This window comes from Pleurodeles waltl, chromosome 4_2, assembly GCF_031143425.1.
Source record: "Pleurodeles waltl isolate 20211129_DDA chromosome 4_2, aPleWal1.hap1.20221129, whole genome shotgun sequence".
NCBI lineage: Eukaryota > Metazoa > Chordata > Amphibia > Caudata > Salamandridae > Pleurodeles > Pleurodeles waltl.
The window spans coordinates 892,402,249-892,427,577 of NC_090443.1; the positions used below are offsets into that span (position 1 = coordinate 892,402,249).

At 48.1% G+C, this 25,329-nt stretch overlaps 1 protein-coding gene across 6 annotated transcripts in view; it reads right to left on the reverse strand.

Annotated features, from left to right (window-relative positions):
- The window catches only part of OSBPL9 (oxysterol binding protein like 9), an 875,847-nt gene that overhangs the window by 481,232 nt on the left and 369,286 nt on the right, over positions 1-25,329 (reverse strand). For all 6 annotated transcript variants that reach the window (XM_069232680.1, XM_069232678.1, XM_069232679.1 and 3 more), the window contains one exon: positions 15,446-15,496. In XM_069232680.1, the coding sequence (XP_069088781.1) occupies positions 15,446-15,496 (51 nt within the window). The remainder of the gene's footprint in view (positions 1-15,445; positions 15,497-25,329) is intronic.

Below are 25,329 nucleotides of genomic sequence, written 5' to 3' on the forward strand. Positions count from 1 at the left end.
TGCGCCTACTATGGCACAATCTGGATTGATGGGATCATTGCAATCTGGAGGAAGACCTGGTTCTTGGTGACTTTGAGGCTGATCAACGCCTGTGCAGTGTACTGGACCTTCAGTTGCTTGATTTACACCTCTGTGGGATGTTGGACCAGCAAGGCGACTGTGGGGAAACTGTATGTCTCCTTGGAAGTGTGGAAATGTGGATGGCTTCTCTGGAGAGAATGCAAGGAGGAGTAGATTTCGGTGATGGAGTACGTGGAGTGACCCTGGATGGAGAGGAGGTCTGTGAACACACACACACACAAAAACCTTGACAAGGTATCTTTTGGTGGTGCAGAGTGCTTCGAAGTCGATGGCCGGTGATGCTTAGGCGTCAACAGAACTGTCGGCGAATGTCTCAATGGCGACCTTGATGTCGTCACCGGGTGCTTCGACATCAATGACTGGTGTCTCCTCAACGTCGACGGAGCTTCCGAGGCATGTCTCGGTAGCGACCTTGTCGATAATCGCCACTTCAACGACAATGATGTCTTCTACGTCAAGTAATGATGGATCGCCGAGGACGTGCTCAACATCTATCTTGACACCAACGGCAAACACAGAGGAATTTCCAATTTCGACCCCCTACCTGCCAACGTCAAGGAGGTGTGGCAATTCTCATGTGCCTCATGAGATCTTCTTGTGTGTTGACCTCTTATGAGAGGAGGGCTCTCTGTAGGAGGATTGAGACTCCCCAAGACCACTTTAAGACTCTATCTTTCCTCTCTCTTGCAGGCTTATCAGCCTAATCTTCTCTCTGTCCTTCAGAGTTCTTTTGGAAAGCTTTTGACAGTAATGACATGTCTCTGGAAGGTGAGATTCAGGGAGACAAAGAATACAGATTAAATGTGGATCAGTCTGTGCCTTCTTTATCCCACAAGAAGGGCACTTCAGGCATGATTTGAAAAACAAAATATATTTTTCAGTCCAAAAAACAGTTTTGTGTGCTCTAGGTACTTAAAAACTATTGAATGATAGCAAAAAGTAATACTTTTGAAGAGAATTTCTTGACAAAATGTTAAAGAAACTGCCAAGCTCAGTGCTCCCGGATCCTAACTGTATGAGACAGAAGAAATAACTGACCTTTAACTTGTGGGGCATGATGGGATACAGAAAGTTCTGTGAGGTCTTAAAAGCATAGAGAGAGCTGTTCTGCTTAGCTTCAAACTAAGAGGGAACGAGCCTAAAGAATGCAGTACTCTTAGTCTGAGTAATTAATTTATTAAGACATTTCATAGGATTCAAACAAAAGTATACAAAAATATTAACATGAGCATTTAACTTGAATGCAGCAAAAAAAAAAAACATGCAGCTACTAAAAATGAGTTGAATAATAATCAGAAAAAATGCAATATATCAACAATGAATATATATGCAGTGAATATATATATTTATGCACTCACACAGTAAAGCTAGATGATTAAGAAATAAAAAGAAATCACCACGGGGATCGAATCCAACATCATCCTCGTCTTTGCCAACGTTAAGCTGTGGAACCCTGAGACACAAGAAATTTTCTCCAACAGGACTCTGATTTTTCCAAGTAACGCTACCACCCTCAGAAATGAGTTCCTTGTGCCTCAGCGCCAAGTTTCCCCACCTTATATTCCTTGAACAAACTTAAGAGGAAGGTTCTGGAAACCTCCTTCCTACCTTTTGAGTAAGTTGTGAAATTCAAGCACTAGCTGTACTTGGTCAATGTTGAAAACACACACAAAAGAACTGGCCAGATCCCAAGCTGTATTTCCAAGACAGAGCTGTAACCTTCTCTGCTACAACCATTCTCATTTTGTACACTCTTATCAGCGTTGCATCCCCCTGTTAACGTCCCCTTCCCTGGTTAGAAAAGCAAAAACATGTTAACAAGCCATGTGTGGAAAAATACCTGCGCCACGGATGTGATGGCATTTGAACCTGAGCTAACCACAAAATTGAGTCATTGGTCAAGATGGAATCGGTGGCTAAATATAGATAGCATTACACCCCACCCTTTAACAAGTGACTCTCATAACATACTGGTCTAAAAGTAACCTTTTCTGGTTTAAACATTGTAAGCAGATTAGGTAGGCATTGTACAAAGCAACATAGCATTATTATAATACAAATCGCTGCCATAGACAGTTTTCTGCTTTTCTCTGTGCAAATTAATTATAAAATCCTATGTAAAATTCTCTGATTGCTGTGACCATTGTGTCGCCTAATGCAGAAAAGTTTTCCAAGTACAGACCATTGATGACTACCAATTAACAGTTTCATAATAGCGGTCAATCGCTTTGATAACCTCTATCTTCAGAATATGTGACTGTTTCTGACTAAGATATAGGTTACAATTTAATTTCATCTTTGTACGACTCTGGTAGTTGAACATAACAAACCTTTCAAGCTTATGAACTGCAAAGTAGGCAACAGAGCTGAACACAAACAGCAAAGACGGCATTCATTTCTGAAACTAATATAGGCTGGAGGATGCTGCAGGCTTAGATATACAAGACCAATTTAAGTTTAAGAATACACCTACTAATTTTAAAGATACTCCTAAATGCACCAATGCAAATTGGTGATGAAATACCTCTCTCAACCTGTGAGACTCAAGGAGAATGGAGACACTCTGGGTCAGTGTTGGAGAACAACAAATATTTTGAGTGTGACATTTGTAAGTCGAATAACCTGAACTATAGAAAGGTCTTGTTATGAATGATGCCGGCAATGCACTCAATAATTAACTGGGGAGGTGCTGCAGAAAGTCAAGTTTACCCTTACAGGCACAAATACCACTCCCATTACAAATTCATAACAAAAAAATGCTGTTTAGTATAGTACTCCACATAGTTTACGGAAAACTATAATTGTGGTAGCACGGTTACAAAAAAACACATCCTCTTCATAGAGTTCTAGTGACTTATTATTACACAAGGACAAAATTCAAACACTAGCAACGTTTTTATGATATTTGGAGGCCTGCCAGGGCCTGTAGACGCCTTCTTTCTTCAACCAGGCTGCAGCTACTAACAGTGCAAGGCTGAAACGGGGATCTGTTTTTCCTCTGCATGGATGGCCTCCTATAACTCCCATATTGAATTTCACTTAAACATTAATATCTAACCGCCTCACCTACGTGGAGTGCTGCTCGCCCTGTGCCCATCTATCCCTCCCCTAAGCCTACATCTTGTGAGTTTTAACACTCCATCCCCTTCTTCCTATTGTCGCTCTCCTCATCTTTAGTTTACTAATTCGGGTAGTCTCTATCACTAGGGTAGCTGAGTTTAATGGGATGTAGATCTGCTGAGATTTAAACTCTGCTCCTGTGTATACGGAGTGTGCTGGCAGAATGTGCTCCCCTGAGCTTGTGTGTGTGTGTACCGTGGGGAGGGATATGTGTATATGTCTGTCACAGCAGCATGTGCACATGGGTGGATGTCCTTAGGATGTATGTCTTTGAAGGGTGTATGTGGTATGGATGTCTGCATGGTCGATATGTTATTTCAGTAGGTTGTCTGTGGAGTGCTTCTCTGTAGGTGTGTGTGTGTGTGAGAAAATGTGAGAGTCAGGTATGCAGGATGGATGAGTGTGCATCCCATAGTGGGAATGTTTGACTATGCAGTATGTGTGTGCCTGCAATAGGGTTTTCTCTGTAGGGTCTGAGGGCCTGTCTTCGTGTTGCTGTAGAGAATGAACATATAAAAGAGAGAAAGAGCGAGAGAGAGAGTGTGTGTGGGGTTCTCCAGAGTATTTCATGGCCTCTGCACTCTATATAAAGACCTTTACGATCTGAAGTTTAAAAAGAGATGCTCCCTCAGCACTTTGTTATGTTCCTCGCTTCCCTGTGGATGTTCAATGTATGCTAAAGAAAACAGTTGTAAAAGACAAAAGATGGGAAACGAAGATAATCAGTATGTTGGTTAAACTGTGACTGAGATGCTAAATGCAATGTGCCTAGACTTCTTGCTCTAATCTGCAGTTCACTGAATGCCAACCCTTGTTAAACAGTGCAGTTGGTTGAAAACTGACCGCAGAGAAGAATGTTTTGGATGCATGTGACAGGTTTTAATCACACAACTCTCAAAATGTACCAATATTAAAAGCAAAAGAAACCATACTCTGGACATGTATTTCTTGTAAACAAAGACATTTTTTACTTTAGCACTCTTGCAAAGTATTTGTTTTGTAGCAATTTAAATAAAATAATAAAGAAATGTGCTTGTTCCAGCCAGATTACTGATGAAGGTAATTATGTGGGGCAAGTGGATTTCTCTACAGGACAAGTACATTTCAGTAGCATTTGGCCCTTGGACAAGTACATTTTGTTACAAATTCCACACCCCCTGAAAGCTGCTCTCTATATAGTTACATGTCCACATAAAGAGGCATGTTTTATGAACCCAGTGGATGGTTTAATTTAATTTTTAACTCTATATACTATGCTTTTCATTCTGTTAAGCTAGGACAAGAATGGCATTTATATAGTCAATGTTAAAAAGAGTAAAACCTTTATTACTGACTGAAATATTTAGAATGAATGAGTTTCTGAATATTTTGGAGGATTCTGTGTTATAATATATTAAATTGTTCCTTAAAAGTGTAACTTTTAGCACAAGGATGTTTTTCGTTTTTTAAAGAGAACTATGCACTTGATATAGGACTTTAACACTCAAAAAATTGGTCGCAAGTTATCTAATTCCTTTTGTGAATTGAAAGGGATTTTGCAATGGAAACCAACCTATACACTAATAGGTTGGTTAACAAAACTTCCCAATTGGAGTGGTCCTAACATAGCATGCATGAGGCAGGTTGCAAATTGCGACCCAATATGATTAGCTAGACTCACAAGCATGATAGCCTGCTGGGGGTCAGAAGACCATAATGTCTATGACTGCTTTTAAATAAAGCAATTTTCTTGGTAAACAAAGCCCGTTTCCAAAAGGGATGCATAAACCATTTTTATGAGTAGGTAGTGGGTCCCAAAAACTCCTCCAACATCTGAATATATTTTGCAAAGAGGATTTCAGCAGAACGGCAAAATTATTATTATTATTATTTTTTTAAACTTTTTTATTTATGCATAAGATAAACACATACAACTGTGTACTACATTATCACATAGTGCTTTCAGTGGGAAGGGGGAGGAGATCAGACCAATTGCACCTTTTATGATCATAACAGTTTGAAGAGTTCAAATCCAGGTCCACTTAACTGCTGACGGAGCACGCATAGGGAAATAAGGCATCTGTGTTCTTAGATTAGGGAACCCAACCAACATGACTTCCACAGCGGCCCGACAGAGCAGTTCCCACCCCTTCAGAGACAATGCAGTACATTATAACATATTAACCAACAACAGTACACTGTAAGTATAGTAAGCAGTGACAGGCCAGCAGACAGTGCTGCAAATAATCGACATTTATCTGGCGCAACAGGTATGGTTGGGGGGAGACCCAGCAAGGGAGCACAGCAGCATCCCAGAGTGACACAGTAGCCAGGCCGAGGAAGCGAGGGTGGAGCCACCCACAGGGACCCCCCTCAAGTAGCAAGGCCGGAAGTATGCCCTCCTGGGCACACCAAGACACATATTCGTGTCGCAGGAATCTCTGGGTCTGCACCCCAAGGCTCAACCACGACCCGAGCTCAATGGCAGACGCATCAGTCAAAGGACTCTCACCCTCGCTCTCCTGCACACCAGTCAGTTCTTCAATCATGGCACACCAGAGTTCCCAATATCGGTCAGCATACTCATCTAATCGAAACTTCCGCAACCGGCATTCTTCTGCAGTAGCCCATTCAACTAAATCACTTAACCAAGTAACATGTAGCGGGGGTTGCGGGCTGGCCCAACGAATCGCAATGTGCCTTTTCGCCAATAAAAGCCCCAGCTGTGCAAATCTATATGCCATTTTCCGACCCTTTTTGGGAACCGGGATCAGGCCCAGCAGGCAGTGCTTCGTTGTCCCCTGCACTCTCACAGCCGTAGCCTCCCTTAGCGTCTTCACCACTTGATGCCAATAAGGCTGGACAGTCTCACAGACCCATGCCATGTGATCAAATATAGCCGACTGCTCTCTACAACGGCTACAACTATCAGGTCCTGATGGAAATATCCTATTTAACCGTTGAGGTGTCAGGTATGCTCTATGTAAGTAATAAAAGTGCATCAACTTTAACCTAGCGTTGCTGGTCGCATCCCGCACCAACGTATGGGTCCTATTCCATTCCCCATCCGTGAGCACCACTCCGAGACTAGTGTCCCATTGGCCTCTAATCCCCTGAAGGTCAGTCAGTCTGTCACTCTTGCGAGCTTTGTAAGTTTGGGATAGCAGGCCCCGGTCACCTCTGGGATCAAGCAATGACACCAGGAGGCAAGATTTAACGGGCTCCTCCGGAAAGGACGTCCAAATGTCTCTGACCGTCTGTGAGATGTTCACATATTGTAAGAACTGTCTTGGACCTATACCAAACATGGAGTCTCCCTCCTCCCTCGTAATGAACATGCCATTATGATTTAAGTCACCAGCATTGTTACAACCCCCTGCACGCCACTGTGAAAAATCCATTACTTCAGCAGCTTCAGCAAAAGGCTGGATCCACCACAGGGGAAGCAGACGAGCATGTGGGGCCTTACGTAGGACCCTCACCACCACACTCTCCCAAGCCCTCGACACCTGCTACACCAGGTAGGGGGTGCCCTTCGGAACTCTAGAGCCATCCATTAGTATATGCGGGAGGCGCTCCACACAGACTGAGCCGGCTAACAAATCCTTTCTCCAGTTTGGCGCATCCTCACACCATCGGGCTGCGTACTGCAGTAACCCAGCCAAGTAATATAAATATAAGTCTGGCAGTCCCAAGCTGCCATCAGCCAGGTCCAATTTCAGGATTCCTATGCGAACTCTGCATCGTTTGCCTGCCCAGACTAAGGATAAGAGCAGTTTATCTAGTTGCCGAAATATCGAAAGAGGAAGCTCACAGAGTGAATTCTGTATAACTTATAGGCATAGAGGAAACAAGATCATTTTACTGAGCGCGACTCTACCCATAAACGATAGCGGAAGAGAGGTCCAAAACTGAACAGAGACACGGAGGCCCTCCAGTACTCTTCCCAGATTTAAATTGAATTGCAATTGCGGCGAATGTGCAACTCGGATGCCTAAATATGAAAAGGATTCAGTCGCCCAGGTTAAGCCCAATTGGGGCAACTCCAAGGCTTCCACCACAGACCTGCCATCGGGAACAACACCGTTTTGTGTCTGTTGGCGCGTAAACCCGACAACCGCCCAAAATCATCCATCATTTCCAACAAGAGGGGGAACGCCTGTTCAGGCTCCTATACGTACACTAGAGCATCATCTGCATAAAATGAAATTATGTGCTTTCTCGCTCCCACATGGATACCACAACCATCCAAGCCAGTTCGTAGTTGAATAGCTAGGGGCTCCATGGCCAACACGAACAGCAGCGCCGACAGGGGGGCAACCTTGCTGTGTGCCGCGTTCGATCATAAAGGAGTCTGACACAATAGCCCCTGTACGCACTCTCGCCCGGGGTGCCGAGTACAAAAGACACACCCAGGATAAGAAGGCAGGACCAATGCCCATCCTGCACAACACCTCCCATAGGTAGTCCCATGACAGGGTGTCGAACGCTTTTTCCATATCTAGCGCCATTAGTGCTGTGGGAAACGCAGAGCCTCAAGTCTCGTTAAGTATATGCGATAAGCGCTGTATGTTCATATGAGTTCCCCTCCCCGGCACAAAACCGCATTGATCTCGCTGCACTAAATGCGTCACCACTCTACTCAACCGAGAGGCCAATACTTTAGCAAGTAATTTAACATCAACATTCAGCATGGATAATGGCCTATATTTGCTGGGGTTGTCAACCTCCTTTCCTGGCTTTGGTAGCATAACTATCAGAGCCTCTCACATATGCACCGGTAGCAGGCCCTACCCTTGCGCCTCATGGAGTATTCCCAACAATCGAGGAAGAAGCACAGCCGAATATGTACAATAAAATTCGACTGCAGCCCGTCCGGACCAGGTGCTTTCCCAGTCGCCATACCACTCAACGCCTCTCCCAGGTCGTCCAGTGAAACCTCTCCTTCCAATTACTCTGTCTGGTCTGCCGTAAGGCGAGGTAACCAGAGACCATTCAGGTACGTCTGAATCTGGGCCTCACCCGCTCTACGTGGTGCGGCATAAATAACTCGCAAGTGCTCACGCAGGTGTGCGTTTACCCTCAGCTGCCCTAAAATCCTTTCCCCAGAGGAGCCGTGGAGCAACTGAATAATGGGGACTGGTCTCTCTCGCCGGAGGAGCCAAGCCAGCATACGCCCAGAAGGGTCTCCCTCCTGGAATAGCCGCTGTCTGTAATTCCGGCAGACATAATTCTCTAGCCTATCCCAGAGGTACACAATTCTAACTCTCACCTCAAGGCAATCCGTCTCCGAAGCGTCGCCATTATCAACTTGACGCTGCAGAGTAGCCAACACCTCCTCCTGACTTGTAAGCTCCCGCTCCAGGCGCTGCCTAATTCCATATGTTTTACTAAGGCTTTCCCCTCTAATAACAACTTTCAGTACCTCCCACTCTAAGCCTCGGGTTCCTGCCGTACCCCAGTTTGTATTAAAGTATCCAACTAGCACATCTTGGAGATCTTTTTTATATTCCGGATCACTTAGAAAGTCTGGGCGCAACCGCCACAGCAGGATCGCTGGCCTGGGCATGTGCGTCTCACACTCTAGAAGGAGGGGGGCATGGTCTGACAAAAACCAGGCCTGATAAACAACTCGGCAAATGTCTAGGGAGCCATCATTGGCTAGAAGGAATCTGTCCAGACGGCTGTAAGCCCCATGGGTGGGCGTGTAACACGAAAACACTCTAGACGAGGGGTGCATTTCTCTCCACACATCCACAAAGTGGAGATTCCGCATAACATTTCTCAGTCATATGCGCTTTCGTATTCAACTTCGGGGGGTCTCTATCTAGCTCTCCATCGAGGACGCAATCAAAGTCACCCGCCCACAGAATGGGTATCCCTGTAAATTATATTAATTCCAGTTGTATCTGATGATAGAATCCCGCATCATCCGTGTTAGGGGTGTAGATATTCAACAGACGGATCTCACGACCATCAAGTAAGCCATGAAGAAATATGTAATGTCCCTGAACGTCTGCTTTTAGACTTTGTAGTACAAAGGGTGTCCCACGGACCACCCAGACTGAAACCCCTCTAGCGTAGGAGGAATAGGTTGCGGAATAGAGCTGGCCCCTCCACTTTTTCTGCAGTTTTTGCGCTTCATTCTCAACCAAATGAGTATCCTGCAGGAGAGCAATATTTACGCCAAGCCGGCGAAGGTACGTATGCACTCTATAGCGCTTCACATAGGAGTTTAACCCCCTAACGTTCCATGTAACTATGCGTGTTAAGGTACCCACCATAGTCTAATCTGTTCCACCACTCCGGGTCGTCCCCCCACCCCAACCGTCCACAGCCCCCATCATATAATCCCCCGGTCCGCGCTCGCACAACCAGGCAAGTCGATGTCCCTAAACAGAAGGACACACACAGTGCTTACAGTGTCAGATACAGAACTCCAACTCAAACAAGAACCCACAGATAAGTTCCCCATCCCACCCCAGGTAAACACCTCCCACAGCTAGTGTCTGCCCAATCGAGTGTGTACCCCGCTATCACTTCTATAGGCCAGAACTGGGAGGTGATTGCTGCTCCAGCTCGATAGCTAGATTCAGGTCCAGACAGCACTCCGACACTCCGCCCATGCCAATCGTCCGGCCCGCACACACACTGTACCCACTAGTAGAACTAACAACAACAATAGGGGCGGGGGTTAGCTCAGCTCCACCACTCCGCAGCAACTCCCTGCACAATCATTGACTCCTGCTACCACCCATCCATAGTCAGCATCAGAAAGAGAGGGGAGGGGCAGAGAGAGAAGGAGGGCACAACAGGGGGAAGCCCTCAAAGAATCCCCCAAAACCAAAGTACGTGCTCCAGCCTCGACCGGAGGGCCAATGAGGCCGTCAGGTGCCCTCAGGGCTCAAATCCGGAGACAGTCTGCCCGCAACACAGGGGGACCCGGAGCGGGAGGATGCCTCAGACGTGACAGTTTGAGCCAACAGTTTGGCCTCCTCCCGCTCCTGTCTCTGACTTTCAAGACTCAGGGTGCCATCCGAACGAACAATCACTCAACTTTCTTGGCCGCACGACATCTGCGGGTGCTCCTACGGGCTGCAGTATGCACCTCTGCTGTCCCTTTGAGCCTTCTGCCACTCTCTCAACCAAGAAGTCTGGAGTTCCCGCCACACCGTTTCGCTCCAACCAGTCCCAAGCTGCTTCGGGAGATGGAAAAAAAAGTGCGAGCGACCTGCATGGAGAACTTTCAACTTAGCTGGGAACAAAAGCATATAGGCATAGCCCAGTTATTTAAGCTTACGTTTAACACCTGCAAAGGATTGCCTCTGGAGCTGCACCATCCTGGTATAGTCAGGGGAAAAAACGGATGGTGTGATTTTCAAAAGGTAGATCTCCATGTTTGCACACCTCCCGCAAAATTACATCTCGGTCTCTGTAGTTAAGGACCTTGGCTATAATTGTTTGTGGGGGGGGGGGGGGGGCTCCCGGCGGCGCTGTTAAGGCCCTGTGCACACGTTCCACCACAAATACAGCCAATAAGGGAGCCTCAGGCAATGTTTTTCAGATCCAGTCTTCCAAGAAAGCCTCAACATTCGCCCCCTCCACACCTTCGGGAAAGCCCACTATGCAGAGGTTACACAGTCTCGCCCTACCTTCCGCATCCTCGACCCTCGCCTCCAGCCTGTGTGTTTTAGTTTCAAGGATGGCCACCGAGGCCTTCAGCGTATCCATCTCAGACTGCAGGCACGTCACTTGTTCCTCAGTGGCCACCGAGCGTTCCGCCACTACTCTTAAGTCCACACGAAGCAGATTGACATCCATGGCTATGGGTGCGATCTGAGTATGCATTGCCTGCCGCGAGGACTCAACAGCAGCCAGGATTTGCGCACCGGTGGGCTCCGCACCTTTCTCTGAAGGGCCTGGTGAATCCCTTTGTAGACTCACACCTGAACTTTGCACCGTGTCTTGGTCCATCCGCGTTTGCTGCGTACTCTTTTGCATTCTATCTTTGCCCATGGTATCCACCTGCTGGAGTGCAGTCACGAAGGAACACACCAAATGCCAGGCTCAGGCCCTCCAGGCGCGAGGCAGGCAGTCAAACTCCGTATTCCTGCCGCCCAATACCTCTCAGTCTCTTAACCCCACTCCCGTGGAGGTGCCAGCATATGTAGAAGCAGCGCAAGTGTCGTACCTGAGCTGACAGATCCGATGCACAGCTTAATAGTTCCACACTCCAGAACCAGGCAACCCAGGAACTCTGGCAGCTCTCCAACGCAAAGGATTCACTCCGCAAGAACCAGTCCAGCGACGCCTCCAGCTGCCACAGTATGCCCAATGCAGCTATGTGAGCCCTAAGCGTCCAGGGCCTGTGCACACTCCGCATGGGGCAAGCACCGATCTCAACTGCTGCCTTAATCACCACAGCAGGCCTCCAATCCAACTGGGAGGCCCAACTCCAACACTGTACCCACTCTCCGGGGGGAAGGGGGAAGGGCAGAGTCAAAGTTCACTCAACTCCTCACCCCAAGTGGCTCCCCTTCAGGAAACTTCTGCCTTAAATTCGCGCCGCTCCAGTGTCTCTTGTGGCCGATTTTCGTCACGTTTAGATTGCTCCCGCGATCGCGGCCCCCATCTTAGGGCCAGGCGCTCCGCTTGTGCGCCCCCCTGCTGCTCGGTTTCGGTGCCGGCGTCTCGAATATTCTCTCCCGCCGCTCTCCCGGTGCACTCCTCTGCTCCTGCGGACTCCAGGACTTGCCTGCCGGGTCCGTGGGGTCCGGGGGCCACAGGATCAGGGAGGATTACGAGCCGGGATCGGGAGCACTCATTTAGTGCTTCCGATTGGCCATCTTGCCGGCCACGCCCCCGCAAAATTCATTTAAATTAATATACGTCTATTTGGCCTAGGTCTAGCTGGCCTAGTTAGTCTACAATAATAACAATAATATTCATAAATGTTCTCAATATCTTAATGGCTATCGTTGTGGATTCTCTGGAGTGTACTGGGTCAGTAGAATTCCCTAAATCTCGGTGCAATAACTCTTACGTCCTATGGAAAAACTACAAAACATGTTATCAAAGCAGTTTGTACACAACTTACTGCATTATTTACCCTTCAACGGGAAATTCATTTACAAACAATGAGCTCCTTCTTAGTTCAGCCTATCCATTTGTCTACCACCTTCTCAACCCAAAACTTAATTTTCTTTGTTTGTGGTGTCAATTTCTATATATTGAGATGACATCTTTAGAGCAAGCATAAATTAATTGATGCCTTAGGCAGCAACAAACATGTTACATGTCTTTGAGGTCTCCAGACTACCTTTATGCGTTGAGTATGGATGTCTAAACTTCAGATGTTCAGTTTACTAAAGTTTAAAATTTCTACAAAGCTTGAGAAATCAGAGATAAAATCAAGTGAGTATCTTGGATTTCCGATATATCACATGGGTGACAAGTCAAGTAAATCAGAATCTAAATAAGAAACGTTCAGAATAACATTAACCATAATTACATTCTGGTACCCTCATGGGAGAAACGTGCATTAGCAGATGTAGGAGGTTGGCTCTGTATATACTATCTCAAAGTGAGAGATAGTGTGCACAGAGTCCAAGGGTTCCCCTTAGAGGTTGATAGTGACAAAATTAGATAATACTACGCTCTATTTTGTGGTAGTGTAGTCAAGCAGTAGGCTTATCAGAGGGTAGTGTTGAGCATTTGTTGTACACACACAGGCAATAAATGAGAACACACATTCAAAGACGTAACTCTAGGCCAATAGGTTTTTATATAGAAAAATGTTATTTTCTTAATTTATTTTAGAACCACAAGATTCAGAATTTAGGTAAGTACATAAATTGTAAGGTACTTCACACAGGTAAGTACTGAACTTTGAATTAAAACAGTAGTATACACAGTTTTGGCAAAAATGGCAATAAGCAATTTTAAAAGTGGACACTGCAAAAATCAACAGTTCCTGGGGGAGGTAAGTAATAGTTAGTTTCTCAGGTAAGTAAAGCACTTACAAGTTCAGTCTCCAAGGAATAGGCAGATCACTGCTGGGATTTCAAGGAAACCCCAAAGCCACCGCACCAGCAACACAAGGCCGGTAAGGTGCAGAGGTCAAAGGAGGGCCCAAATAACATAGGCCCCCTATGGAGAACAGGGGTGCTCCGGTTCCAGTCTGCTAGCAGGTAAGTCCCTGCGTCCTCGGGGAGCAGTCAAGGGGGGGTTTGTAGAGCACTGGGACACACACACAGGCACACAGGCACACAAAATACACCCTCAGCGGCACAGGAGCGGCCAGTTCAGTGGGCAAAGTAGGTGTCAGGTTTGTCGTTGAAAACAATGGAGGGACCCGGGGGTCACTCTGGAAATGCAGGCAGGGCACAGGGGGGCTTCTTGGGCCAGCCACTGACTGGGCTAGGATGAGGGCCACCTGCTGCTCACTCCTGCACTGATGGTTGGTTCCTTTCGGTCCTGGGGGCTGCGGGTGCAGTGCTTTGTCCAAGCATCGGGTTCCTTTGTTACTGGGCAGTCGCGGTCAGGGGGAGCTTCTGGATCCTCTCTGCAGGCGTCCCTGTGGGGGTGCAGTGAGGTCGACTCAGAGTGTCCACGTCGTTAAAGTCGCCTGGGAGTCCTCTCTGCGGTGTTGGTTTCTCTGGACACAGGCCGGGGGCATAGGGTGCAGTGTGTGAAGACTCACGCTTCCAGAGTGAGGCTGGAGTCCTCCTTAAAGTTGGTTTCTTGGTTGTAGATTTGGACAGAGCCGCTGCCCTCGGGCGTTTCTTGGTCCTTTAGGGGCAGGTCAGTCCTCTGAGTCCTCAGAGGTCGCTAGTCCCGCTGGATGCATCGCTGTGCAGGTTATTTGAGTCTGGAGACAGGCCAGTAGGGCTGGGGCCAAGTCAGTTATTGTCTCCGTCGTCTCTGCGGGGCTTTCAGGTCAGAAGTCCTCCTTTCTTGAGGCTGCAGGAATCTGATTTCCTGGGTTCAGGGCCGCCCCTAAATACTCAATTTGGGGGCGGGGTTTAGGTTTAGGGGGCAGTAGCCAATGGCTACTGTCCTTGAGGGTGGCTACACCCTCTTTGTGCCTCCTCCCTGTGGGGAGGGGGGCACATCCCTAATCCTGTTGGGGGGAATCCTCCAAAACAAGATGGAGGATTTCTTAAGGCAGGGGTCACTTCAGCTCAGGACACCTTAGGCGCTGTCCTGACTGGTGGGTGACTCCTCCTTGTTTTTCTCATTATCTCCTCTGGACTTGCCACCAAAAGTGGGGGCAGTGTTCGGGGGGTGGGCATCTCCACTAGCTGGGGTGCCCTGGGGCATTGTTACACGAAGCCTGAGCCTTTGAGGCTCACTGCTAGGTGTTACAGTTCCTGCAGAGGGGGGGTGTGAAGCACCTCCACCCAGTGCAGGCTTTGTTTCTGGCCTCAGAGAGCACAAAGGCTCCACCCCATCGGGTCTGAAACACGTCTCAGTGTCAGGCTGGCACAGACCAGTCAGTCCTGCACTGAAAGATTGGGTAAAATACAGGGGGCTCTCTAAGATGCCCTCTGTGTGAATTTTGTTTATAAATCCAACACTGGCATCAGTGTGGGTTTATTATTCTGAGACGTTTGATACCAAACTTCCTAGTATTCAGTGTAGCCATTATGGAACTGTGGAGCTCGTTTTGACAAACTCCCAGACCATATACTTAATATGGCCACACTGCACTTACAATGTCTAAGAATGGACTTAGACACTGTAGGGCACAGTGCTCATGCAGCTATGCCCTCACCTGTGGTATAGTGCACCCTGCCTTAGGGCTGTAAGGCCTGCTAGAGGGGTGACTTCCCTATGCCACAGGCAGTGTTTTGTGGGCATTGCACCCTGAGGGGGATACCATGCTGACCTTGTCTTTTTCTCCCCACCAACACACACACAATCTGCAATGGCAGTGTACATGTGTTAGTTGAGGGGTCCCTTAGGGTGACACAACACATGCATCAGCCCTTAGGGACCTTCCCTAGTCACAGGGGCCTTGGTACCACTGGAAACGTTTACAAGAGACTTTTCTGTGTGCCAGAGGTGTGCCAATTGGGGAAACAATGGTACATTTTTAGTGAAAGAACAGTGGTGTTGGGGCCTAGTTAGCAGGCTCCCAGCACCCTTCTCAGTCAAGTCAGCATCAATATCAGACAAAAAGTGGGGGTAACTGCAACAAGGAGCAATTTTTCCTACAACAGAGAACTAATAAAATTAAACAGTCTTGATAAAGAAGACTTACCTTAGCAATCTGCAGCAGCACAATGCAGTGCTTGATCGATTCTACCATACTCTATAAAAAAAAGAAAAAGAAAACACATTTGTTTTGGCATTCCTTTACTAACAATAACTTAACAGGATAAATGCTGGAAAAAACAAACTTTTAAAACGTGTCTCTAGCTTACAACCCATAAATGCACTAGAACTAAAATAACACACCCAGAAGTAGAATAAATAATGTAATTTCTAGCTGCGTAGTTAGCATTTAGTATCGGAGAATGGGTATAAACAGTTGTATTGTTTATTGTGTTTATCACGCCAGGCAATTAGAACTGGTCTAGTGGAAACCTGGGGAATAGTAGCTTGAACATTTACACAAGAGGGGAAACAATTTACCAAACAGGTTGCTGCAAAGAAAAGAGAAATAAATTTTTCCTCCGAAGACAGTTTCACATCTGTTCTCTCCTCCGGCACTACTAGGCAGTAATAAATAAGTATGCTTACTGCCTAGTGCAGGACTAAAACTTCCATGGAATAAGCTCTGTAATTGTGGAATCATCAAAATAAAACTGTCACCATCTAGCAAGCAGTACAGGCACCCGTTCACAAAACAAAACTTCTTTCAAATATCTTTAGTGAAGGCCAACCTGGTGCTTAGTGGTATTGATATACTGGACTGTGTAGCGAAAATGGACACTTAGGGCCTAATTATGAGTTTGACAGACCGGACAACCCGTCCTCCAGTCTCCTGACAGTGTGGCTACCGCCGTAGTGGTGACCAGCCTGCTGGACCTATTAAGAGTTTCCTGCTAGGCTGATGGGTGGAAACCTCGGTTTCCAACCGCCAGCCTAGCGGGAAACCGGCAGCACCATTGTCTCCGGCTTGAAATCGAGCTAGCGGCAATGCTCTCGCCTGCAGGGTGCAACAGCACCCTCGCAATATTCACTGGCACTGCCCATGGGCAATGCTGGGGCTTCCCCGTTACCCCTTGCACCTGTTCTCTGCCAGCCTTTTCATGGTGGCGAACAGCGGATGACTGCCATGAAATGGCTGGCAGAGAACGAGGTCATAATCTGTAGGCCGTGCTGCCCTGACATATTGCGACCTACACCCGACATCAACCTGTCGGGATCACTGATCCCAGTGGAGACGGCGGAACCCTGGTGGTCTGACCGCCAGGGTCTTAATGTGGCAGCCCTGACCGCCACCGCGAGGCTGCCGGTCTTAAGACCGCCAGCCTCGTAATTAGGCCCGTATTCCCTATTATATTTACTGCACCACACTAACATTGTACATCGGTGCCCCTAAGGTGTTTCTCAGAAGAAAAAAAGATTGTTATTTCCAACAGTCTAATAGAAAAATATCACATTCACTGATCCATCAACATTTGCTTAGCTACAGAGCAACTGTCAATTTGTGAGGTACCTTCAGATTTGAGTGGCCAGGCACTTACTTAAAGGTTCAAACACTGATGGTCAGTTCCAATCTCAATCCATTGGAAGAAAGACTAACATTCCCAATAACACATTCCTCACTTGATTTGCTGAAAAAGGCACTTTAAAGGAAACAAGTATTGGCTAAGCTAATAGGTCCGGATTTAATGTGCTAACCTGTGTTAAGGTACACATGGTAGAAAGCCAGCAAGAAGGGGCAGAGGGCAAATAGCTGCCCCTCACGTAGTCCAAAGTAACCACTCATGTGAAGGAGGAAGAATACACCTAAACAAATAATAGAATTCTATTGGGCTGAGCGGAGACATTTGTGACTAAGGCTAAATCCAGTGGCTGGAAGAGAGTGACCAAAAGCCCTCTCTAGGTATATTGTAAGCAATACATGTTTGACAGCTATGCTGTCAAAATCCAGGCATGAAAATAAACATACATGGAATTAAATTCAACTCAGGAATACCATGATGAAAACATGTGGCTTATAGCATTTATAGTAATAAACACCTGTTATGTTATGCGTATTTGTAAAGTGCACTATCACCTGATAGGGAATTCTTGTGCTGAGCATGTGTGTGTGCCTGTCTAGGATAGGCTGGTTAACTGAAAAGCCATGTCTTCAGATTCTAGTGGAATTTAAGAAGAGAGAGGGAGGCTCTCATGTGGAGTGGGAGGCCATGCCACACTTTAGGAGTGATGTAAGAGAACATCCATCCTCTTGATCTTGTTCTGTGTAAGATGTGTAAAGTTAAACTCTGTGGAGTGGAGGTGTCTGGATGGTCGGTGGAAGGAGATGCAAATGTTGAGGCAGATGGGGGCCTAAGTTGTGTAGTGCCTTGAATGTGTGTATGAAGTGTTGGAAATTAGCGTGTTTGTGTATCAGGGGCTAGTGGAGCTCCCTGAAGTGTGGAATGATTCGAAGTGTTTGGGAACTTGAGGATGAGTCTGGTTGTCAAGTTCTGTGTGGTTTGTAGCCTACTGGTAATTGGCCTGGTGATCCGGGCATACAGGGTGTTCCTGTAGTCCAACCTGCTGAAGACAGTTTCAGGTGTTGCTTGGGAGACATTTGAAGATCTTGCTCAGCATCTTTAGGATGTGGAAGCAGGATGAAGTGACGGTGATGACTTGTTCAGTTATGTCCAGTTTGCTGGTAGTGATGAGTCCGAAGTTCCGGGCGTGGGTCTGAATTCAGCCAGCCACAAGCTGGAGTCTCATAGACAGATGTTTTTGTTGAATATCAGTACTTCTCTTTTGTTGGTGTTGAGCTTGAGACGGTTAGCAATTTCATCCATTTAGCAATTTTGGATATTAAAGAGACAAACTAAGCACCTGCTGTAAAGATAACACTACATCACTGAGGACCTTCAACCCATGATGGCTGATTAATCATCAGCGCATGTCCCCATCTGTGGCCTAATTCTGCAGTGGTGACTGCAACAGCGCACAGTACGAAACAAAGACCTATGAGAAGTAGCTTCAATGCTTAACTGTTCTTTTATGGTAAAGACTAGACCAATTGCCCCCTCTTTCCCAGGCGGAATCACAATTGCTCATTTGATATAGAGCAGTTTACATACATAATTGCTGGGGAAGGGAAGCCTTGGGGATCAATTATTACCTAGAGATACTTACTAACCGGTTACTCCATGCCAGTGCTCACTGTCAGTGTTGCTCATCAGAGCAAGTATCCTGCACCTCGCATCGATCCGCCATGATGGTGAAACCTAAAGAACAAGTTACTTACCTTTGTTAACGATTTATCTGGTATAGACATATTCTAGTTGCAGATTCCTTACCTTAGACTTTTCCCAGGAGTTAGTCTGGTACTGGAGATTTTTCTTCAAGCAGTATCCCTGCACACCGATAGTCAACATCGGTCAACTCCACATCCGTTGTTGGCGTTGGATATGACATTGCAAGTCGTATATAGGCGCCACTCCGGCAAGCTGACATCAGTTTCTTTTCTCGACTTTTCACGTCAGAAGCGCATGTCCCTGAAGAACATTGATACTGGGGCACCAGAACTAGGGCCCTGAAAGGAAAGTCCCTGTCCCTAGAAATCAGTTCGCAGAGTGGGGAGGATGAGGGAGTCGGTAAGGAATCTGCAACTACTAGAATATGTCTCTACCAGATAAATCGTTACCAAAGGTAAGCAACTTGTTCATCTGACAGAGACTTCTAGCTGCAGATTCCTAACCTTAGAATTGATACCCAAGCAATATCATCCCCGGAGGTGGGCCTGTGAACCAAGATCATACTAGGAAGTCCTGCAGGACCAAACGGCCAAAGAAGCCTGACTGTCCAGGCAGTAGTGTTGAGTGAACGTGTGCAAGGACGCCCACGTTGCTGTCTGACACATATCCAGGACAGGAACTCCACGTGCTAACCCAGTGGTTGCAGCTGTTGCCCTGGTAGACTGAGCACACAAACACTCGGGGTGCTTCTTAGCCAAAGAGTAGCAAATTTAATGCAGATAGCAACCCATCTTGAGATGGTTCTCTTCTGCACTCCCCAACCCTTCTTCACTCCCACATAGCCCACAAAGAGTTGATCATCCACCTGGAACTCTTAGAAGAAAGAGCCTGCAACCCACTCACTATGCGGGCAGAGGTGATAGCCACAAGGAAGGCTGTTTTCAGAGTTACAGTTTTAGCAGTTGTGAAGCGGCTCAAAGGGAGCACACATCAGATAAGTAAGAACCAAGTTCAAATCCTACTGGAGCAATATGAACGGAGAAAGAGCAAAGAGATGGGTAAGACCCTTAAGAAATAGTTCAACAATGGGAGTTTTAAACCAGGAGGGTTGGTCAGGCAATCAGTGTAACGGCGAGGTGGCAGACAAATAACCCTTGAGGGTGCCCAGAACAGAGCCCTGTTAGGCCAAAGAAAGAACAAACAGAAGAACTTCAGAAAGAGGGACAGAGAGGGGGTTGACAGAGACTTGTCTGTACACCATGCCACAAAGCTGTGCCAATGACAGACGTATACTGTTTTGGTGGAGGGAAACCTGGATGCCAAGATAACATCACAGACTTTGGATGGAAGGTCAAAAGCTATCAACTGCCACTGCTCAATCTCGATGCAAGAAGGCGAAGACTGGAGACGTTCGGGTGGAGAACCGTTCCCTGCTGCTGCAACAGAAGATCCGCCCGAAAGGGCAATCTGATCAGAAGATCGATGGCCATGCTCACGAGCTCGGGATACCAGACTTTTCTTGCCCAGTCCGGGGACACAAGAATGACTTGGGCCTGGTCATTTTTGGGAACTCTGGGCAAAAGTGGTATTGGCAGAAAGGAGGCCTGAGTTCCACTCGAAACAAAAAGTGTTGCTGAGCGAGTGCCGCCTTAGAAACTCCAACATGCAGAAAAGCTGACAGTGCACATTGTCTGCAGAGGCTAACCGATCTAACCAAGGTTCTCCCCTACTGCTGAAAGAAACCTTGCACCACCTCCTAATAGAGACGCCATTCGTGGTCCACCAGGCATCAACAGCTGAGTTTGTCCGCTCTGGCCTTTAGAGAGCCTGCCAGATGTTGAACCACCAGAGATATCCCCGATGTTCCAGCCATGTCCAGGGAGGAGAGCCTCCTGACAAAGGGTCCAGGATACCTCTCCGCCCTCCTTGTTGCAGTACCACGTGGCGGTGGTGTTATCCATGAACACCTGCACTACTCTGCCTTTTGAGAGAGGGATGGAATGCCTTCAATGCCCGTCAGATCGCCCTGAGTTCCAGAAGGTTGATATGGAACTTTGACTCAACCTGAGACCATACTCCTCTGTTCTCCGTCCCTCCCATGTGGCTGCCCCATCCCAGTAGTGACACATCTGTCACTACAGTGAGATCTGGTTGAGGAAGAGAGGTATCAGCCCTTGACCCAATCGCGGTTCAGAAGTCACGACTGTAGATATCACGCAGTAGCCTCCGAGATCTGGACCATGTCAGAGAGATTTCCCTGATGCTGAGCCCACTGGAACTTTAGGTCTCACTGCAGAGCCTGGGTATGCCATCTGGTATGAGCCACTGGCAGGATGCAGGAGGCCATGAGGCCCAGAAGCCTCAGAGTCAATCTCACCGAAATCCAGGACAGAGGCTGAAATATCAGTATTATAGCTGAATAACTGAATATCCTGGACTCACCGCTCGGGAGGATAGGCCCGAAACTACACTGTGTCCAGAACAGCTCAGATTAAAATAAGTGTTTGAGAGGGAGTCAGGTGTGACTCCAGAATGTTTCTGGTGAACCCCAGCGAACGCAGGAGGTTTGCAGTAGTCTGGAGATGAAAGACAACAGCCTAGGAAGAGCTAGCCTTCAACAGCCAGTCGTCGAGGTAGGGGAAGACTGAAACACCTAACCTGCGCAGATGAGCTGTGTTCACCACCATCACTTTGGTGAATACCTGAGGGCACTGGTAAGGCCAAAGGGGAGCACTATAAATTGAAAATGCTTGAGACCTACTACGAACCGCAAGTAATGTCTGTGGGGAGGCAGGACAGGAATATGGATATTAGCGTCCTGTAAGTTCAACGTTACCATCCAGTCTCCAGGGTCCAGGGCAGATAGGACCTGAACCGGAGTGAGCATTTTGAACTCCTCCTTCCTGAGAAAGAGATTTAAGAACCAGAGGTCGAGGATAGGGCAGAGGCCCTTGTCCTTTTTGGGCACCAGAAAGTTGTGGAAATAACTATCACGACCTACTTATGGCACAGGACCCTCTCTATGGCTCCCTTGGCCAAGAGAGCCGTAACCTTGCAGAGAAGGGCCAGGTGATCCTTTGTCATTTGATCGTAGGATGGTGGCATGGAAAGAGGGATAGTCTCAAAGCGGTGCAAGTAGCCCCTTCGAACTATTTACAAAACCCACCTGTCTGAAGTGATGGTGGTCCAGTGGGGCAGGTGATGGGGAATCCTGATGCTGACTGGTCCCTGTTGGGGAAGCGCCAGATCAGGAAGGATTGGAGGCTGTAGCAGAAGGGGCGGTGGACTGGTTAGACCGCTGGCTCCCTGATCCACGCGAACGCTGGATCCCACGTCCTTAGCTAAGCATAGGCTGTGTAGCATGTGCGGCATGGTGGCAGGCAGGGAAGTGATGTGGCTGGACGCCCCTTCTGTAGCCACAAAAGGGGCAAAAAGCAGGCTGAGGAGTAGCTGCGAGGCCAAGGGACTGAGCCGTAGTCAGGGACTTCTTAAAGCGCTCAAGCTCTGAGTCTGCTTTGTCCCCAGGGAGACCTGTGCCATCAAAGGGCATGTCGATCAGTGTGGATAGGACATCCCCTTAAAAACAAGATGTATGTAACCAGACGTGGTGTCTCAAAGCCACCGTTGACACAACTGAACTGCCCACATCTGATGGTGAACTTCGCCACGTCTCTCCCATCAGCAACCGCTTGAAAGAGAATGGCCCGGGACTCCTCCGGGACCTGTGGAAACACCTGTGCGACCGTGTCTCATAAAGTATGGGTGTAACTGCCCAAAAGGCATGCAGTTCTCACTAACCACAATGCCAGGCTGGAGGAAGAGAACAACTTCTTCCCAAGTTGATCGAACCTCTTTTATTCCATATCAGAGGAAGCAGAAGGGAATGCATCATGGGAAGCTGAGGGTTAGATGACCAAGCTCTCTGGGGTAGGTGTTGGACCAGGAAAGTCAGGCTGTTAGGTGAAGGCCTATGGCAGCGAGCTCTCATCCTATTAGCAGGGGCCCCTGTGCTGGGCTTGGACCATGTGCCCAGAAGGACATCAGTGAGGGGCTTCATCACAGCCACAGGTTGAAGCATTTCAGTCAGGAGGTTAGTCCTAACAGCCACAGAGGGCAGCTCAAGGCCCAAGACCTCAGCTGCCCTTCTCACTACCATGGAGTAAGAAGCTCCCTCCTCCATAGCCACGGTAGAGGGAGAAAGCATACCATTGTCAGATTTAGTATCTACCTCGCTGGCTTAGTACAGTGATCAGTCCATAGGATCTTCCAGCTGGTATTCAAAGGGGATCCAGCGACCCCCCTCCATACCTTTGCCGAATTCAGCCCCATAATAATAAGGATTGAAATCCAATTTAGGGTCCAAAGCCCCTGGCCCCTGCTGTAAACGAAACTGGGTTTGAGCAACATCATTCTGACTTCATGTCGGAGTCAGCAATGAGTATAGTGTTGACGCCCATGGGCCAGGGTGGCATCGGGAGCGTCAACGCCGGAACCGATGTTGAGGAAGTTCCAGGCACGACCGACACTGGTTCGGATCCAGAAGCCATCGGTGCCCCCTCTACCTTTAATGTTTTAGCTTGGGATAGCCACAGTAAGGCGACTGCCACCAGGAGACACACGATACATGACTACCTTAGACGCCGACATGTACACATTGCTTGTCTCCAGGAGACTTACCTCACCACAGGGGAACTTGACAAAGTAAATAGGAGATGGAGTGGGCAGGTATATGGTACAGGATACTCAGCTTATGCCCAAGGGGTTCTTATCTGGGTCACCCCAGAAGATCCATTTGTAAAACCTATTGTCCAGGCTGCCAAAGAGGGCCGTTATGTAATATTAGAGGGAACTCTATATGGCCGCCCCTGCTCCATAGTGTCGGAAAGTACCCTTTTTTTGGTATGGTTACCCCCACTTTTTGCCTGCTATCAGTATGCTTGGACTGTTTTATATGGGATCCTGCTAACCAGGACCCAAGTGATTGTGCTCTCTCCCACTAAATGTGGTTGTCTGGGACTTTTCACACCCCACAATTGGCATACTGGAGCCCCCTTATAAGTCCTTAGTACAGGGGTTCCCCATAGGCTGCAGCAGGTATTGTGCCACCCATGGGAGCCCATGAAAAATGTGTCTGCAGGCCTGCCATTGCAGCCTGCATGAAAAGGTGAAAGCTCCGTCACCGTCCGAAAGTAAGTCACCCCTATGGTAGGCCCTCCTAGCCCAGAGGGCAGGGTGCAGGTCCTTGTGTGTGAGGGCAACCCTGCATGAGCAGAGGTGCTCCTACGAATTCCAGCTCCATTGCCCTGGACTTCGTAAGTGCGGTGAATCCATTTTACCTGTGTACTGGAGACAGGTCCTGTACACGGGTAAAATGTGTCCTGCTACATAATGCTGACTCCGAACCTGGGCATACTTGGTATCAAACTTGTCGGAATCCTACCCCAATACTGTTGCCAGTATTGGTTGCATGATTCCATGCACTCTGGGGGTTCGTTAGAGGGCCGCCAGTACTGCTCCTACCAGTCTTCAGGGGTTTTCCAAGCAGCCTGCGCTGCTGCCACCCCTCAGACACGTTTCTGCCCTCCTGCTGCTTGACCAGCTCAGGCAGAGGAAGGCAGAACAAAGGATTTCCTTTGGGAGAGGGAGGTAGCACCCTCTCCCTTGGAATAGGTGTTACATGGCTTGGGAGGGGTAGCCTCCCCAACCCAATGGTATGCTTTGAAGGGCACATTTGGTGCCCTCCTTGCAAAAACCAGTTTGCACCAGTCCAGGGACCCCGGTCCCTGTTCTGACGCGAATCTGGACAAAGGAAAGGGGAGTGACCACTCATCACCACCCCAGGGGTGGTGCCTTGAGCTCCTCCAGGTGGTCACTTGATTCTTCCATCTTGAAACCAAGATGTGCAGAGGCCCCTGGGAGCATCTGAGTGGCCAGGTCAGGCAGATGATGTCACAGCCCCCTCCTGTAGGTGGTCACCTTACTAGGTGACCAAACCCCCTTTTAGGGTTATTTAGGGATTCCCTTGAGGATGGGTCTCCAGATTCGATGTGCAAGATTCCACCAGGATTCGTCTGCATCGTTTACTTCATCTTCTGGCCACTGGAACCACAACTGGACTCTTCAGGAACCGACAATCTGCAACTCCAGCGATGACTCTGCTTTGCAACATTGTTTCTCCGGCTCCTTCCAGCAACTGCAAAATTTCCCCGGCTGTGCATCCTCTGAGGTCAGCGAGACTCCAGCCTGCACTAAGAAGTAAGAAGGAATCTCTCTTGGAGTGAAGGAGTCACTCCCCTGTATCCGCAAGCACCAACTGCAATGACGACCGGCTGTGTGGATCTGCTCTCCTCCACTACCGCGTGGATCCTGCATCACAGGTGGTGGTCTGGAGTGGTCCCCTTGGTCCTCTCTGCCACCTGTCCAACTTGGGAGACAGTAAGCCCTTGCCTCTCCATGCAGGACAGTACCCCTGTGCATCGCGACTCCTGCAGCTACCAAGATTTATTTGCTCCTGCTCTAAGGTATCTTCAAGCTCCAAGTAACCCCGGCCCCCAGCACTTCCTCCTGCAAAGCGCAGTCTCCTCTCTGCTGCTCCAGCGACGTGTGACTCCTCTTTAGGTGTATTGACTGGGCCTCATTGCGACTTACTGTGCCTGCTGCCAGTGGGTTGCCTGTGGGGGCTGCCACTGTTTCTGCTGGCTCGCCAGACTGCTGATTGTCACCTCGGACTCCCCTCCTTGTGTCGATTGACCTGGGCCTTGCTGGT